The 18499-nt window shown below is 39.5% G+C and overlaps 1 protein-coding gene and 1 long non-coding RNA gene across 4 annotated transcripts in view; one reads left to right on the forward strand and one right to left on the reverse strand.

The window, feature by feature from the left end:
* LOC135580728 (uncharacterized) overlaps positions 1–18499 on the forward strand; it is a 171410-nt gene that overhangs the window by 29043 nt on the left and 123868 nt on the right. For all 3 annotated transcript variants that reach the window (XR_010475740.1, XR_010475741.1, XR_010475742.1), the window contains one exon: positions 11526–11630. This is a non-coding gene — a long non-coding RNA (uncharacterized LOC135580728). The remainder of the gene's footprint in view (positions 1–11525; positions 11631–18499) is intronic.
* On the reverse strand, positions 432–14879 carry LOC102089330 (homeobox protein CDX-1). The gene is made up of 3 exons (XM_005512841.3): positions 14309–14879; positions 4289–4434; positions 432–805 (listed from the first exon to the last, which is right to left on the reverse strand). Exons 1-3 carry the CDS (start codon positions 14739–14741, stop codon positions 551–553), a joined length of 834 nt encoding a protein of 277 aa, XP_005512898.1. The 5' UTR covers positions 14742–14879; the 3' UTR covers positions 432–550.

The raw sequence follows: 18499 nt of genomic DNA on the forward strand, positions 1-18499 counted from the left end.
TCAAAACATATAAGCCAGGTTTTAATTTATCAAGATCCATGTGTGAAGTCCATGAAAGTGAGATTAGTACGTGGAACCTGTGTGGAGATCAAAGGAGAAGGAATATACTCTTCACCTAGGGGCAAGGAACCAACAGAGCACTTCTTGTGTCGCTCGTGGCCCGTTTTGTGTTGGTTTTTGTCTGCAGTGTTCTGTAACCTGTGGCTGTATCTGGTCCTCAGCTCTCCTCCCTCCCAGTGCCTGCCCACCACCGCGTGGCTGGAGGGATCCTTGCCGGCTGGCTCCACCACGGCACGGCATCCTCTGGCAGAGGCTCCCTGCGACTAGGACTCCTGGCACACAACAGTTCCATTGCCCTTGGGAACTTGCACTATGCTGCAGACCTGGCAAGTGGCTTTTGGTTTACTGTACTTGAAGCGTATGTGCCCAGAACTGTGTCATGCTGGGGACTCCTGCAAAACAGCTACCGCTGGCCTCTCTCTTTCCTACTGTAGTGCTCCGTGTACTGGTAGTTTAGAGCGTTCGTGATGCAGTCGCTCTTCGCGCAGCCTCACTGAGAGGCCACTACCTGCTGCAGGTTCCCGTTGTGCTGCAAACCATTCATAGGAAGCGGCGGTGGAGGAGGTGGAGGTGGGAATAAAGAACTGGGCATCTCTGAGTGAGTCTGTTGGTCAGGAACTGGCATCGGGCTCACTGAGCCAGAGTCACTCTGCATAGAGCCAAGATTGCTGCCGTCAAAATGAGTCATTTTCTTCTTCATTAATTTTCTTTCTTTGGCTCGGCGATTCTGGAACCAGATTTTCACCTACAGAGGAGCAGAGGAAAATTCTTTTTCAGTTGCTAATAGCATGCAATGCAGTCCTTTATGTATACAGTCAAGGGTTATAGGAAATATCAATTGCATGAGGACCAATGAGGAGTGCAGTGGCAAACTGAGACAACAGACTTGTTTGCTTGTTTTTCATACATGTAATCTTTTCTATCTGTTAATAACATATTTAGTAGTAGCTTGATAAAAAGAGCTTTTTCAGTGTTAATCCCTTATTTTTAGGAGGTATTTCTTTATGGAATGAACTTAGATTTGGGTTTTTTTGGTACAAAATCTAACAGAGCAGAATCTCCTGTGTTATAGTGATGGCCAAAATAATCTGAGAGTATCTTTAAATTGAAAACTATATGTGCTAGTCAGAGCACAGAACAGGCAAAACCTGTTACTGGCCTAGTGACTGAGGCACAAAATCTTTTCCATTTGGATGCTGCACATTAGGTGGTTAGCTCCAATATATAACCCGATGGAAACACCAGCACACTACTCTTGGTGCACCACGCCAGTTCAAAATACTGTATTAGCAGTGCCTTAGTAGCTGAGTGCCATTTATTGCATTCGTAGATGGAGCCAGAATCTGCTGCTGCTTTCCTCACAGTCCACTGCTTGATCCCATGGTCATTGTGCTGTCACAGAAATGCAGTCTTCTTTGGGAAGAAATGAAGCAACTATTGAAGACTATATGGGTTTTGATTAGGATGGAACAAGTGAGGACATGAGATGAAATGGATGAGGAATGGTCAGTTGAAAACATGGCAGAACTTGTTTAGGTATGAAAAGGTGAATGTTCTATGGGAACTGAAATGTCTTTGGACATGAATCCCCAGTGTTGGATTTAAAGCAGTGCATGCCAGTTATTTATCCTTGGAAGTGGCTCTCTATTATGTCTAGTCAGTGTAATGAGTCAAGCTACCTCATTCTAATATGTTGTGTTTTCTTGGTGTTCAGATGGCAAAGGAAAAACTTTTGTCACCGTTTGCTGTAACCCAAAGAACAGTAAATAGTTTGCTGAGAAATACTGGTTTGTTCAGTTATTCTTTCCTAGAAGCTAGAAAACAAAAGAGAATGATGATCCCAAAGGAGGTGAAACAGTAAGAGGTGATAACATCTGTGGCTATTAGATTGTGTTTGGAAAGAAAACCAGTGGTAAAGTCCCACAAAACACCTAAAGGAACCTCCATGACAGTCTCGGTGTACTTATCCTTGAGGCATTATTATTTGCGTTTTACAATTGAAAAAATTGGATATAGCCAAAGCTTGTGGAAATTTGAACTAGGTCTCTTAAGTCCCAGGCTGTTATTTGAAACATCTGGCAGTTCATTTTGTTGTCTAGTTTCTGGAACATCATTTCAGTATGAATTTATGTTCCATTAAACCAGTCTCAAATACTGTCAAATAACTACAAGTAAATACAGATCTGTAATGCTAGACCAAAAGCCAACTTGGTCACTTGTTCTTCACGTGTTGTCCTCCTTCTTTTCAGTACTTTTTATCCACTGTTCACTTGTTATGCAAATAACTCCTCCTCTGAAGTCTAATTTCTCTCTTCTTTCTTGTCCTCACCATCATCTTTATTTCTGTGTCCTTCTTATATTAGCAATGCTTCATTTTGTCTGCTTCTTTCTTCATTAGATATTACATCTTTCCTTCTGCGTTTAAACAATTGTTCTGTTTCCTTTGGTCTTGAGACATTCCTTCCAGTGCCCTGGATGGGATTTTGGCATAGCCAGGAAAAAAGCTTTTCCAGAAAAATAGTTTTAGGTTTTAGGCTGAGTGCAGTGGAACTTGGCATAGGACAGGGCATGTTCAGTCACAGTCACATGATGAGGTGGTTTAATTTGCATGAAAGGGTATGGTAATGGGAGTATGGATCAGTTATTTCTTAATCTTACATTTTCAAAATTGACTTCTGAGATGTAGGCTTTATGCACTGGAATTAATTTCATTCATGACATATATTGATTATGAAGAAGAGCAAATATTGCCAAAACTCTTGACATGTTTCCTCAATATATGTCAAGTCTTGTATCATGTCTTTTTTTGTTTCATCACTTCAAATTTATTAACGAAAAGGCTTATCAGGAAGTATCACTGAACTAGGAAGTTTCAAGTAAATATTTTTGGTTGTTTACAGAAGCGGGGTCATAATTTTTAAATTCGGCAAAATGAAGCCAAGTTCCTAAGGTTTTAATAGCCAGCAAAAAGACACATAGTGTATTTTTTTTTTTTTACACCTCTTTGAAATAATTTTAATTTTCAATAATGAAATACATTAAGCAGCTGACTGAGAAATATTTGCAAAATGGGTCTTTCCTTCTGCATTTCTGTAAGCTCTTTCAGTGTGTGCTGTGTAAACAAGTCCAGTTTGGATGAACAGTGCTACAACTAGGTGGATTTTGGACTATCCCTGCCAGGTAGACAATGGTGAATCAGGCACAATCTTCAATGAATGATACTGAAAAACAGCTGACTGAGCAAACAGTGCTGTGATGGTTTGCAAATAGAAAAGGCACCAAGTGAGCATACTGTGTGCTGAAATCTCTTCAGGGAGTTCCTTCAGTAAAGCTTTTAATTTTCTGTTTGGCTGCTTACTTCAGTGTACTGCATCAAGAAACTGCGAAGTAAAATGGGGCCGACCATTTGCTCGACCTGTGTCGTGAGTGTCTTTGTGGGAGATCTGGCTTGGCCTCTTATCTCAGCAGTTTGCAGGAGAGCCAGGGGCCATGGACCTGCTTGGCTTTGGTGGGGGGTGCCACAGGCGTTGCAGCTGCATGACTGAAGAACGAGGCACATATATATTTTTTGACCAAAAGGATTGTGCTTCGATTTACATTGTGGGAACAGAAGTAGAATTTGGAGGACGTAGAGGGGAATAGGTGTAGGAGAAAGGAGCAGCAAGTATGTAGGAAATCTTTATCAAAAGGCTAAAGGCAGCCAAAGAAACAAATACCTTCAGGTGTCCTCAACATACTTGAGCTCATCACTTCCATTCTCTGCTAAGACTGACCCTGTTGAAACTCATTATAGTATTCCCATTGACTTCAGCAGAACCAGGATATCTGCGTTAGAAATTTTGGCAAAAATTTCTCCCTACTACAACTACCCCGGTAAAACAGAGAGAAATACAGGCAGGATTTTGTTGATATTTTTAAACTCTCGTTTCTCAGAACAGGACTGTATATAAGAGCGGTGTCTGCTTTTTCTGTGTTGTTGCACAGCTCCCTGATGTCACTATGAGAGCTGAAGAAGTGCTGATGGGATATTTAGAAATGCACTCGTTTCAAAAAGGGCTATCAGGCTGTTCAGCTGGATAGTTTGAGTTCCTGCACTGCAAAGGGAACCCAGTCACATTGTTTGGTTATTTGAGGCATTAGCATTTTCGTGTTCTTAACCAGTATGGCTATGTCCTCATCCACAATAATAAATTCAAAGGAAATCCTGAATGGGTGATCCATACTCTACCTGTCTCTCGGAAAGTCTTAGGTTTGCAGCAAGTTCAGACTTCCTCCTGATTGTAATGTATCTGTTGTAATGAAATTCCTTCTCTAATTCTAATCTCTGATGATCTGTGTAAACCACTCGGTACTTCTCTCTTGTTCTTGTTTTACCTGTTTTGAAAGAAGAACACATTGCTTCAAGCTAGAATTTTTTAACTTTAGTAACACAAAATATCTGGCTTTACATTTGAAAATGTTTGTGGGTATTTTAGGCCTGATTCTCCATGCACTTACCCAGAGTAATTCCCTTGACTGCAGGGGACTTGGTCTTGATTTACAACACAAGAGGTTCATACCATCAGATTTTGGTTTTGCTTCTTAGTACATAGATGATAAACTGCTTCTCATATCCTTTATCACCCTTGTGTTATCGGTTGGGAAAGGGAAGATGTTCTTGTTAAGAGCAAGGAGCCAGGAAACCTGGATTCTGTTCCCAACTCTGATGCAGGCTTCCTGCCTGCTCTTGAATCGCTCTGTTCCTCTATCCCTAAAGCTGATACACGGCTACCTGCTTCAGAGGGAAATTGTGAAGGATATTTTACTGCACAGAAAATACTTCTGTTGAGAGCTTCCAAAGTTCCCCGCTTCTCTTTGCTAGGAAAATGAACACAGTATTGTGATTGTTACTGCAATTTGGAGGTTGTGTTTTTCCTTCGAGTCTGGCAGAGTCTATCCATGACTTGATAATAGCACAGGGAATAGTAACATGGATTTTCAGGTGATGGTTAATAAAAAAGAGAAAAAGAAACCAATAATACTTAACAAAAGACGTTGAACAATGATAGAACTGCAGCATCTGTTCTTCTGCCAGCAGCACTGCTGCATCCTTTCAGCTGCGGGTACAGCTGACTGAAGCAGACATGGCTCAGCAGTATCTGGGTCATTAAAAGGTAATGGCAAATGACATGAGCCAGTGAACACAGATGCAAGTAGCTGGAATTTTATGGATCCCATGCAGGATAATTTCTGAGAAGAGAATGTGTTGGCGGTAGTGAAAGAGAGTTGAGAATGGGAAAGGCTACCGTGCTTCCTTTCTCACCCACCTTTTTTCTGTTGTTAATGTTCATATTAGGCAATGAATATATTTGATATAAACACCTGCTTAAAACCAAGAATCCTGAGCTCTAGCCTAAGGTCATCTTACATTTTTTGAAAGATTGGATCATTGCTGTGTTGAGAATAGTGTTCCCATATTCGCTAACCACAGTCTTACCATTTTTTTGTGCTTCCTTGTCTGTCATCGTGCGGACATTTCTTCAGATGTTTATATTTAGATTGTAAATTGTCAGGGAATCTATTTTTAGCTGGTATTGTGTTTTGCAGTGAGTCTTGCTGTCACACTGTAGGTTGTGAATCTTTGTGTCCGCAGTGGTCACTATAATAGAACAGCCCCCTTGGATTCAGGTTGTCTCAGATGATGCATAAAACTCAAGGCATATAATGGCTTGCTGCCTGTATCAGTCTGCTGTTGCTAGAGGGTAGCAAACAACAGCTCGTGTTTGCTTACAGATCACTTTCTCAAAAGAATATGTGCATGCCTAGCTCTTCAAAATACAGGTTCCTCGAACTTGTAATAGTTGCACTTCTAATGAGAGCCGTTAATTTTGATTGGAGAGGACTAAAATACATTATCAGAGAGTGAGTTGGTAAAATTTCAGTCTCTGAGCAGATCACCACGGCACACTGCCCCGAGCAACCAGCTTCCCCCTGCAGGAGAGAATAGCTGGAGGTTTTGTCTATCAGTGGTCCCAAAGGCCCCTCCTTCTAACTCCCCTTGCTTTTGAAGTTTAAGTAGCACCCAGAGATCACAATTCAGGGTACAGAACTATAGTGGAATCTTGAAGTACTTTATCCCTTAATTCATTATTTAGTTTCACAGGTTCATGTTGTTTTGTTTTGTTTTTCCCCTCTCATCTGTGGAGGGTCACATAATATCCCTTCGTTATAATAGCTAAACATATTTAAAGTTGACATTGCCTTCTGCTTGCTTGTGTACACTGTGTGGTAAAGTCTCGAGAGCCATATCACTATTTTCTCTTCCAGCATTTAACAGTTAGTATGTTAGTACTTGTAAGAATTTTTGGCTCACCAGGGTACTCTTTGCATTAGAGGGTTCTTTGGGCTTTAATCTTTTTTTTACTGTTGGTATAGATGCTAGATCGATCTATATATCTATATACACACACATTACATATATCTATATACACAGTATATAGATATATTTCTATACTGGAAGTCCTGGTTAGTGTAATGCTGTAAACAGATGTTGCTACACCTCTGGTTGTGAATAATAACTTGCTTGCCCTACACAACAGAGTTTCTCTAGGACTCTTCCCAGGCTTGTAGAACAAAGTCTACATCAGAATTTGATCCTTCAGCTTCCACGCACCGTGGTGTGCAACCCTGGGCAAGGACTATGTGTGAATAGTGAGTTTACAAGGCTGTGGGTATTTTCCAAGTGTCTCGAGGCCATCAGCCTGTTTACTTGGAATACTTCAATAGGGAAAATAGGTGTGTTTGTTCCTTATGTTTGGGTTTCTGCTCAATCTGTGCAGTCAAAACCACTTTGACTCAAAAGTGTTAACCTCCCTCTGCAGGGTCTGCTGTGCTGTGTTTGGCTGGGGTACATACACAGGACATTCTCATTTCAGTAGAATTTCTGTCCTTGCGAAACCATAGTGAAAGCAGAATTAGCTCAAGTATGTTTACACTGATAATCAAGTGAAAAGTGCTGTTAATTTTACAACATTATGGTAAGAATTTGAGAGTCTCCAGTGAACAGCAGTTATTCAGTTCAGTCCACATAACCACTAGGACATTTGGTTTTGTTCATTCGAAGTGTAAATTGTTTGTTTAACATCCAGTCACCTGTGGTGCTTTAATGCCTCACTTGATATTTTTTAACTTTTGATCTCTCTAGATGGTGGTTTGGTTAGGTTTTTTCTCCCTCTTTAAATGAGAATTTGGGGTCATTCTATGGGAGAAAATGTTTAAAATGTTTCCTTAGTCCCCTTTATGTTGTTAAAATGGATTACACAAAAGAGCAACAAGGTGATCTTATCTTGAACTCTATTCTCATTCAGAAGCCATAGACAAATATCAAATGTTCTTCTATTGCCAAAACAAGGTGGTAAACTTCAAGATAAACCTTCCTGTTTCTGGTTTTAAGTGCTAAAACCCCTTATTATCTGAGTAGGAGAGGGTTGGGTCTTCTGCTTTTTAAACTGAAGAAGAAATTAAATGCATGTAGAAAACAGAACTTTCTCCCATAAAAATATTTTAATTTTGTATGGGTAGCTTTATGTTTATTTTTAGTAGCAATGATAATATCTGGTTTCTTCTTGAAGGAAGGTTGGGAGCTTTCACATCTAATTTCTTTCTTTAAGGTAAGTTAAGAGAATAATTTAAAAGTAGACAATCAAAAGGTGAATGCTTCCTTCCTAAAAGTCTATGAGTCTCTATGATTTGTCACATAAATCTTGTCTTTAATAATTTGATATTTTGTGTAGGGTAAGACACCAGACAATGGGAGTTGAGATCTGCCTGGCTCTTCTGAGAGGATACTTTTAGTCCTGGCCTAGCTGTGTTTGACTCTGTTAGGCCTTTCCCCAGACTCCTATTGATGTCAGTGAGAGTCTTGCTAATGCCTTTGTTGGATTCTGGGTTGGAATTAGTCTGCATATGGCATTTCCTTTCAAAGGCAAAGTACACCTTTCTTTTATTTGCCAAAGTTAAACAGCAGCAACAAAACCTATCACTAAACAGTTTGGGACTTCAGCCTCTGAATTCCATCTGTGAGCTGGAATAGATCCATTCTACTGCATTCTGAGCCAAATCTTTCAGATCTGCTTCCTGGTTTTATTTACAGTGATGCATTTGATTTCAAGAAGTATTACCTGAGTACAATTTGAGGTAGGACTAATGGTTTCACCCCAGAGACAGCAGAAGGAGGTTCTTCACTTCTCAGACTTCTTTAGGAGATAATGGTGCAATGATAGAAGTTAATATTTTAATCAATCCAATTCTTTAGTCAAATCCTGCGTATTTTACTCAGGTGAGTGAAATTAGCAACATTTAATTTTCTGCAACCTAAATTAATCTTGTTAATGACAAATTATAATTTTGATCAGCAATATAGTGTCGTTTTTATTGGAAATGAGTTCTGACCTGGACAGCTGTACTACAGAGCTGCAAGTGGTTGGAGAGGTTATTAGTAGCTGGGTGGAAGGAAAATGACACAAAAGAGCTTTGAAGCAACTACCTTTGCAGTATGAGTGCCTTTGTGTCGGGGGAGTGGATTTCCTGCATTTAATGAGCTGTTTAAGAACAGAGAGTTTTGTCGAAAACCCATTTTACAAATAGTGGCTCTTGAAGAGTGTCTTTGGAGTACCAAGAAACAGGACATTTCAGACTTAGAAAACTTTTCGTGAGATATAGTTTAACAATCCTGTTCTATCACACCCGCTCCAGCAATTTTTGTGACTGGCCAGGCTTCGAGTTGGGGGAAGGGAACAGCTTTCCCATTGGTCATAAAATTCACAGAGCATTTCTTCTGAAGACAATAAAGCCAGGAGAAGGCCTCTTTATTTGCTGTGAAAATCATCACCCTTTCCGGCAATATAACTCCTGAAGAAAAGAGGGAGAAGGAAGAGACAAGACTGCATATCAAAGCGAAGTGAAGTGTTAAAAGGGTCTGTTGCCTCAATATGACAGATAGGCCTCAAAACCTCAGACAATGTAGCCCAGGAAAGGAAAAAAAAACCCACCATCGGACCTCACAACTAGTTTACAAAGCAAAATGAATTAGCATTAGAACTAGCTTTGGTCCTTTTTTTCAGTGCCTGCTCTCTTCAATGTTCAGGATATTTTTAGTCTACTAAAATTGGCAGCCTCCATCAGCTCCAGAAGCTACCTAATTTAGACAGAAGATGTCATAGTATAGAATAATGTGGGATTACTGTCAGATTACTTATAAAACATTTTAATCTGAATTTCATAGTCTACTGTTGTTTCAGAGGGAGTTAATGTCTGTACTTGATGACTGGATGTTAGCTTAAGTCAGCTCAAAATGTGAAACAGCTTTCTAGGCTGAAGTTGTACTCAGTTCAAATCTGCATCTTTATGTTAGCTCAGTATTAAGAGAGAGATTAGTCTTAGTTTTTGAGTTTATAAAGACTGTCAGAGATTAGGCCTCAGAATTTGGAGATTTTTGATATTTATGCACTTTAAAAGTATGGGAAAAGAAGGGGGCAAATTCTCCCTAGTGTAATTTCACTGACTTAATTGAAGTTGTGAAGCAAAAGTAATAAGACAGTTAAGTATTGAAGATGGACATTGTGCTGCACATGATGTTCTGTAAAGTTAAATTAAAAAACCCCACAAACCTATCATACACTGCCATTGTATTAGAAAATGTTACACAGATCTGATCCTGTATCATGTGAGTAATATAACTCTGGCCAGAAGTCTTAGTGTGATGAGTAGGAGTATTCATTATGGCAAAGTTGGATGCATAAAGGTTTGTGGAACATGGTGAAATTCTATGTTTGTATTTTCTGCTGAGTCTTGATCATTTGTTCTTGTTATATGTGTTCACATGACTTGTGCCAAAAAGAATAGGATAGGATCATAGAATTGAAGCCTTCCAACAGACTTGAAGAATTTTCCTTCTGTTCTGTTGGCTTCTATTTAAACTGGTGAAGTTTTCCATTTTGACTATGTTCTGCTATTCTGTCATATAGCTCATTGGCCAAATGCTGTCCTTCCCTTTGCTAGTGGAAACTTTTTTGTTCGTCATACAGAAGCAATTGAATCCAAAGCAGATTCATTTTTGTCACCTTTAAACAATGATTGGACAGAGACCAGCCTGTATGGATTTTGTTTGCCAGAAGGATCCAACCTGCAGAAAATGTAGGTGGATTTCTAAGTGCCAAGAAATCCCATTTCCAAGGACTGTATAGACTAAAAAGCAAATGAGTAACTGATTTTTTTTTCCAAGTGTTGTATGTTCTTTAGGCATTCAGCATTTTTAAGGAATAGCTTCTTAAGAGGCTTGTTTTTCTTCACTAACTTTGAGGGAATATAACTTCATCCTTCTTCAAAGACTAGATGCTATATATTTATAGTGCATTTGGTAATGATCAGAGTGAATTTTTATTGAACACGGATGATAGGAGAGGTGTCATCTACAGGAAAAGTCTCTGCTTGTAGTTTACATCTGTTTTAAACTGGTTCCTTCCCTGTTATATAGTAACCTAAGTGGAGATTTTAAGAGGTACTTTCAGCTTTGTGAGCAAATTCTTATTGCTGCTGGAACTGGCTGTAGTTAACTGTTCAAACTCACCATTTTGGGTGCAGTTTTACCACAGATGTACGTGGTTTTCTCACAAAGGAAACAGTAAAGGCTCCCTCTGTGTGAGTGCTTGCATATCTCCATAAAAATTTCAAAATCAACAGGAGGAGATTTGTAACTTGTTCTAAGGTGGCTTTATTCTGCTTTCCCTGAAGTAATTTGCCTGTAATTATGCTCTGTGTGTGTGTGTGGAGTTGCCAGCTCAAATCTCTAGTTTTGGCTTTGTTCTGTCCCGTTACAACTGCTAGTTGCCTTGGCTTTGCTTGCCCTGTCAAAGTGGTAGTTTAGGAGAGGGGACAGGAGCAGTTTAAGAGTTAGAGGAGGGTCTTTTGCAGTTCTCAGTTGAAAATACTAAGTAGTCAGTGTTTCCTTCTTCAAGTGTTTTGAGTCAAAATGTATTTGCTTTCTCCTGGTTTCCAAACACCCTCAAGAATGCAGTGATTACACATTGGATCCTGTGTGCACTGTATTTAGGATTGGGTCCTGATCCCTCCAGTTCCAAAGCTGCAGGGAGAGACATTCAGCCAGCGGGACAGTGATGGATGAAAGCCTTGTTAGGTCTTTCCTGCGGGAAATGCCTTCCAGTAGCACTAAACCAGGATGATAGTCTCGCATTAAATACTGAGATCTTCCAGTGGTTTCAAGTAACATAACCTCACAAGCATCACTTAACACCAGTTGAAGACATGGGTTTATACTGAATGTTGTTTTTAAAGTTACAGAGTAAGGCTTGAAATAATTTCTTCTTTCGTTCCAGGTTAGTTGTGTAGGTAACAGAGTATGAAAAGACCTGTAGGGCATGAGCCAGTGGTAGAAATTTCAATAAAGTATTTTGTTTGTCATCTCTCAGGTCATGAGGCCACAGGAGAGAAGCTAACCCTGATATCTCTGGAGATGGAATGTCATTGATTCTGGGCCTTGTTCCTGTAGCTGTTACGAGTCAAGTCTACTCAATGTAAGTAAACCTTTGGAAAGAATCACTCCTGATCTTGAACAGATAACAGGAGCGTTTCTGGCACACTTTCAAGAATATCTTGCAAAAATCACTTGCCTTAATTGTTATTGTTTTCATAGTGAAATAATAACTAGTATTTTGCAACAAGTAATGAACGAGTAATAAGATTAATTTCTCTGAGTAATTTCTGTTCTGATCACTTCAGGTAAGTCTAAGCTTCAGTTTTTCCACCCTCAAGAATAGTGGCTCATATCTGTTTCACTTGGAATAAGGAAATCTAATAAATAATAGGTGGGATTCCTTCACTCTTGCCTATACAAAACCTTTACTGCAATTCCTAAAGGTTTTGCAAAGAGACAGAAAGGGAATGCTCAATGTATGCATACAGCTTTAACGGTGTAAAAAGTAATGGATTCCATCTAAGAAAATGCTGAGGATTTTGATCATGATCCAGGAAACAATACTGGTACTTGCAGTTAGCCTGGTCACACACTGGAAAACACTTGCATGCTCAGAACCAAACTCAAGTGCATTACTAGATTTGACGTTACTGTTGGGGCAAAAATGGGGAAGGACAGAGTGCCTGTGCTTTTAAACAGAGCAAAAGGAGTTAATGAAGAAAAAGGAACCAACTCCAGTGAAGCAGATGTATTGGTACTAAGCATTGCTGGGCTAGCAAAAAAAAAAGAGAGAAGGGAAGAGGCAGAAGGAGAATTACTTATCTGGATTTTTCCCTGAAGCATGACCTAGTACCTATTAAATGAATGGACGGGCTCCCGCTAACTTCAGAGAGCCTTACACTGGCCCATGGGCTTTTGGGGAGATGCACTCCTATGACATGCTGATTTCTTAACTTCTTGAGATGAAGATGCTCTATATCTTGTTGGACCATTCGAGAACGAAGAGACTCCCAACACCTTCTGTGAATGCTCTGACCCTTGCAGGCATGAAATTTGGAAGGTTAGAAAGCTTCTTAAGCAGATAGAATGTTATTATCTATTCTATCTATATATTGTATCTCTATATTATATAGATAGATAGATATCTCACAGCATCCCCACTATACAAGTAAGAGCACAGATCAAATTGGGTCTTTCAGGCAGGCAGCAATTGAAATCCACAGGAGCAAGAGGCAGATAGGTGAAGAAGAGATGAGAAGTAGTGTTTATTTGGGCAAATATGCTGCCATCTGCAAGTCATATAGTTTGTGAGCAATGTCATTGCCCTGTAAGGACTACTTAAAAGTAAGCTGTAAGTTTCTGCAGACTGGCTCTCTTCTGGTTTTAGGGGGTGTTTTTGGTAGTATTCAGCGAAGAACAAATATGATTTTAGAAAACCCAAATTCTTATTCACCCAGAGTAACAACCTACTCTGATTGTCCTGTTGACTTCTATGGACTATGAACTGGAGTTGTATTCAGCAGGAATGAGGACGACTCTGTCCGTATAGATCAGATGCATTATTTTAATAACAACAGTTTTTCTGTACAGTTGCTTTCATTTTCCTTAAGTATGTTTGAAGTAATTACTTTCCCATCAGAGACTGATTCAGTACTTGCTTTGACAACTAATATTTGCAGGCATGTGTGGCCAGAGCTGGGTTGGGAGGAAGGGCTGAAAGGAAAGCAACCTTTCTGGGGCGTAACTGAAATGCTGTGAGCATCTCTTGAGATCTCCTTCATTTCTACTGATCTCAGTGCATGTCAAAGCTGCTCAGCACCTTGGAGGATCAAATACTTTTACATAATGGATTGTGCCTCTGTTCTTTCAGGCAGTTTTCCCCCTTTTCCTTCTTTGCTTTCTTGTTTCTTCTTTTCTTTTTTTTTTCTATTCGTGCAAGGTACAGATGTTTGTTTTAGGGATGCTCAATATTTATATTTTTTCTATCATTCCTCATCACAATCAATCAGAACCTTTGTCTCATGCTTCATGACTGACTCTTACTGGTTAAATACTTTTTACTGGTTAAATGTTTGGTACTCATGTACTATTATGCATCAGAGACTGATCTGTCACTGAATTAACTGATTGTGTTACCATGGATCTTTGTATTTCTTCATATTCTGAGAGCTACTACTATGAAGTGAAGCAACCCTTTCCTTATCATTCATTTTTTGAAAGAATTGACTGCTTGATCTAGCAGAACTCATTTCATTTCAGTGTTCTGAGGTTTAGACAGGTTGTTTGTAATACAAAGTCTGATTTCTAGCCCCCCCACTGTATATATTTTACTTGAACTCCTCGTATGTACTCTGTATCTTGAGGAAAACAAGCAAAATATAGGTGGTGGTGAAAGACAATGCTTTCATCATGATTTCTTTCTGCAGACATGCTGCTTTGTTCCGATCTATAGGACTCCTATTAAAAGCAATTATTTGATATCACAAATTCTGTTAACATATCCAAAGGGAAAATACTTCACTGTCAAAGGACATTGCTTTTCATTTGCCTCAGCATTAAAGGTCAGGAAAGAAATATAAGAAATAGCTGATCAAAACCAGGATCCAGTAATTGAACTAATATTTAACTGCTAGCAAGGGAATCCTTCAGAGCAATTAGGATCTTCCTTTGTTAAACAGTATGCTTCCCTCTAAACAGGGAACCTGGCAAAAAAAAAAAAAAAAAACAACACAAAAATGTGAAATATCTTCTCAGCATAAAACCTCAGTGCCCTCGTACCTGTAGAAGTGGATTGCACCGTTTTCCTCATCCATTCGTAAGAGCTGTGCCTTTGGCTGTTGGGAGAGATTTGCTGGGCATTAATTGTTTCTACAGGCGGTAACCCCCCAGGTGCGGCAGGATGGAGGGAGCTGTAATCAGCAGAACTGTAGGAGACCTGTCCAGGAGACGAGCCATTGAGCTGGGCAGCAGCGACCGTGCTGGAAGGTCCTGGGCCGTAGGCGTTCCAGTCCTCCCGCTGTGGGCCGTAGTGAGATCCCCAGGTTCCCGCGGGCTGGCCATGGGTGTCCAGACTCGGCACATGATGATATCCCATGTAATCGGAGTAGGGTGGTGTAGACACAAAGTTTTGTGCTGGCAGGTTGTTGCTGCTGCACCTTGCAGATCCTGGATACATGCTGGTTTCTTTATCCAAAAGATAACTCACATACATGATGCTCACAGCTTGGCTTTGTCTTGCTGGGACATCCTGCTCCTCACAGGGTTTGTTTGATCTCTCTTCCCCTCCTCTTTCTCTCTCTTTTCTAGCCCTGACTGGCTCTATAAATGACTCATGCTAGCCCTGATGTCCCTTTACTACACATGATTAACAATGGTTTTACCAGGTGCTGGTGGTAACAGTTTACTAAGGTCCTGCCTGATGTCACAGATAACTGCCTGCCCCAAAATTACATTTGCATTCAAATGAAGGGCTGGCCATGCAGGCAACCCCACCTTGCTGCTAGTTCTAGTGCTTCCTTTCTCACAGAGCCTTTATATATTACCATCCCAGTTCTATACTTTTTGAATGTAGTTTGAAATCTTGTGGTCTTCAAGCAGAGTTGCATATATAGTTAACCAATAACTGTTCAGACAGCAGTAGTAGCATTTTTCTTGAGTAATACATGTCAGGATCTAACTTTAGGTGCTAGGTTCTAGTTAGTTAAAGCCTGGTATCTGCCAGTCCAGTAGTTCTTTTTTTAGAACATGCCATATTATTTTTTTTTAACTGAAAACATCAGTCTTTGACTGCAGCTTTTACCTAGTTGCTCACATGAGTGCTCTTGACTTCAGCTCTTAGTCCATGTGGGAGAGCACTTAGAAACCACAGTAATCCTCTGATTTTAACATTACAAAGGATAAACAAGAAGTCTCATAGTCATTTTGAGCATTTGTTCATACGAATAGTCTTGTTGATGTTAGCAAGCCTATTCATGAGCTGGCTGCTTGCCACAGTGATTGAAGTTTCTCTATTCTTACTTACAATGTTAACAGAAAGAGAATCTGTTACTGAGAGAATGCAAAATTTGTCACTTTCCCTATGCTTGTGTCCTGTTTGTGATATTGAAATGAGTGGCAGTTTTCCCTAAAGGTTTTTCTGTTCTCATTGCTATGCTTGTTCACAGTAAGTGACACCTTTTCTTAGAAATACGGGTACAAGTTCTAGCTTTTTAGCTCAAAAAGCAGTTTCCTAACTTACAGGAGCAATCCTGTGTTTGTAAGTAACACATTCTTATGAGAGATTCTCTATAACCAGGACCACGGAGAGAAAGTGCTGGTTTTTTTAATGAGATAGATACTTAGGATTGTTTCTTAATGAGAATTTACTCTGTTTTCATTCCTGTTCCTTTAATGATGTGATACTCAGTTGCACCTTTATTGATGAACCAACTTGTTAAAAGGATTTTTTTCTTAAACAGGTGCAAAGTATAATGAGTTTTTTCTTTGTTCAGAGGTGTATTTTTTCTTTGAGGGCCTTTTGCACTTTAACACCATTTAAACTTACAGGTTCCTCCTGGTTCACAGGAGGGAAGAATCACTTTGCACACCTGACAACACCCTTGTTTCCTTTTGTGAGAGAATGGTGTCCTTAGGCGGTGTTCACAAGATGGTTTGTAGCCCTAGTTGTGGAAAAACCTTTTGTGGCTGTTAATTTCAGGGGTTGGTGGAGAAGCACAGGCTGCCATCTCTGAGTATTTAAGATTTTCCTCCTGTGTGCTTTGGTAAAACTTGCACTTCTTGCTTCTTGTGCCCTTCTGGAGGATAATGTTTTGCCGTCATCACTGCTGAAAGGTAGTCTAAAAATCATTAGGTGGGGGGGAAGATGGCAGAAACTGTTTCTTCTGCTGGCATATGTGAGCTTATTCATTTGCAACGTACACATCTGGGAGAGCTGGCCATTCAAAGTGGGCACGTACAGCTGCTGGTACAGACTCCTCAAATCTAGGGAGGTCAATAATCAGTATGTCCTGTATCTGAACAGCCTAATTCTCCTGTAGCAGCAGAGTAAATCATATTCATTTAATTCTGAATTTGGTGTCTCTAGATAGCTTGTGTCTGTAGTTAGCAGTGCAATGGGGTTTAAATGTAACATGATCTATATTCTATTTTTTTTTTTTTCCGGAGTGTTTCCCTCCCTTTGTCAATCATTTAGAGCACTACGGTTGCTTTGTACCTCTCAAGTTCAGACTTTATTGAAATAGTTATAAAGAAAAGATACTTCACAGCTTTTTGTTGTAAATTAATTTCAATTTCCTTTTTTTCCTCTTCACTGTTGGAGACTCATCCTTTTAAGCATTTCTGTACCTCTCCTGAATGCAGGTGTAACATTAAGTCAGCCAGAGGAAGAAGCAGCATTTGCTTATTTACAGTAGCATTAGTTGTAGCCCTCCAGCTGTCTGGAAAATGTTCTCATTATGATTCAGCAAAACTTTTCCTGCGGGCCTTAGTTATCTAATATACCAATAGCACAGAACACTGCAGAAGGGCCAGGTCTCACTGCCCAGTTTAGATCCTGACCTGCCCTTCTTCAGCAGTCAGCACTGTTGCATACACCAGACTGTAGTCATGCTAAAAGCATTGAAATAATGTTTATTCATGTTTATTAGAAAAAAAATAAAATTATTATATAAAAATACATTTTGATGCTTTCAGCTAGTGTGCGTATATATTGAGATGGAAGGAGACTGTTCCCCTTGTTCCATACTGCTTAAAGAAAGCACTTTACAATATGTACTTGTTAAACTAACAATACTTCACTCCTCTGGCCACATGCTGTGACCACTAAGCAGGAAACTGATTCCTTTAAATTCCCAAGTACCCTAAGTTGGGCTGATTTCAGCAAGCTCTATTTCATTTGCAGTTAGTACAAGTGTTTTTTTTGTTTTTTAATTTACATCATTTGAATCTAAGCTGTTGGTTGAACCACAGTCTTTAGTCTTAGGTGCATTTTTAACTGCTGGGCTTATGTGAGTAGTCGCATGCTGATATAGTTCATTTAAAACTAAATATTTCCGTAGGTTGTCAAACACGAAGTATGAAGTGATTTGGATTTGAGTTGCTTTTCATACTTTCTGGCAAGAATATATATTAGTAACAGGTGTCATCTTGGGGAGATGAGTCTATATGTACAGCCAGTCCTTTGGAAACATTACATTTTTCAGTCAAAGCTGCTTCAGGAAAAAAAATTCAGAAGTTTCTCCAGTCGGTTGTTACATCTGTAAAGTGTTTGTAAACAGTACGTTATGTGTACAGTGTTTGGAGCTATTTATTTTGGTGAATAAAGCTTTAAGTCTGTTAGAATGCACTAATACAGTGCACTCACAGGTGAAAAAAATCACAGTTGACTTCACGTGGGCATTCAGTAGGTAGCTGGTGGCACATCAGATGCGGTTTTGTGCCCATTCATACTACATAGAGCAAAGTTTAGAATTTGGAACTAAATTGTAGATTTCAAACTGAGAGGAATTCTGGTTTAGGGTTTTAGCCCATTTTAAATAAAATCACCAATGTATTTTAAATTCTGAACTCTTCCTCTTCAACTTGGTGAAATTTAGAACTTGCATTTTACTTCTTATATTATTTTGCTAATAATTCTGCACTGGCAATTCTGAATTTTGCTTTGCTGTACTGATAAAGCTCTCTGCAAACATTTTGGCTTAGTGTGCTATGTTGTGACATGCAGGAATTAAGTGCTAGTGGCTGAGTAAAGAGATGTAAGAGTAAAGAGTAAAGCAGAAGCTTAGAGTAACAAAGCAGGAATGTCTCTTTTCCCTGAGTGTGTTTTCCCCGTGACTATCTTTTGAAGATACAGGAATCTCATCCTTTACTACCCTTCTCAACTTTGCTGGAGTGGAATGTAGCAAACAAAAAGGTAGATTCTGATCTCCAGAGCTGACTTAAGTGACAGCTGCCCTTGGATGACATATGAGC

Source organism: Columba livia, chromosome 12, assembly GCF_036013475.1.
Source record: "Columba livia isolate bColLiv1 breed racing homer chromosome 12, bColLiv1.pat.W.v2, whole genome shotgun sequence".
Classification (NCBI taxonomy): domain Eukaryota; kingdom Metazoa; phylum Chordata; class Aves; order Columbiformes; family Columbidae; genus Columba; species Columba livia.

Coding starts and splice junctions, on each gene's coding strand:
- LOC102089330 (XM_005512841.3), bottom strand. CDS start 14,741: ATGTATGTGAGTTATCTTTTGGATAAAGAAACCAGCATGTATCCAGGA. Junction 4,435..14,308: donor GGTGCAATCCACTTCTACAG/GTACGAGGGCAC, acceptor CTTTCAAAACAG/GTAAAACAAGAACAAGAGAG. Junction 806..4,288: donor TAAGACTTTCCGAGAGACAG/GTAGAGTATGGA, acceptor GCTCCTCTGTAG/GTGAAAATCTGGTTCCAGAA.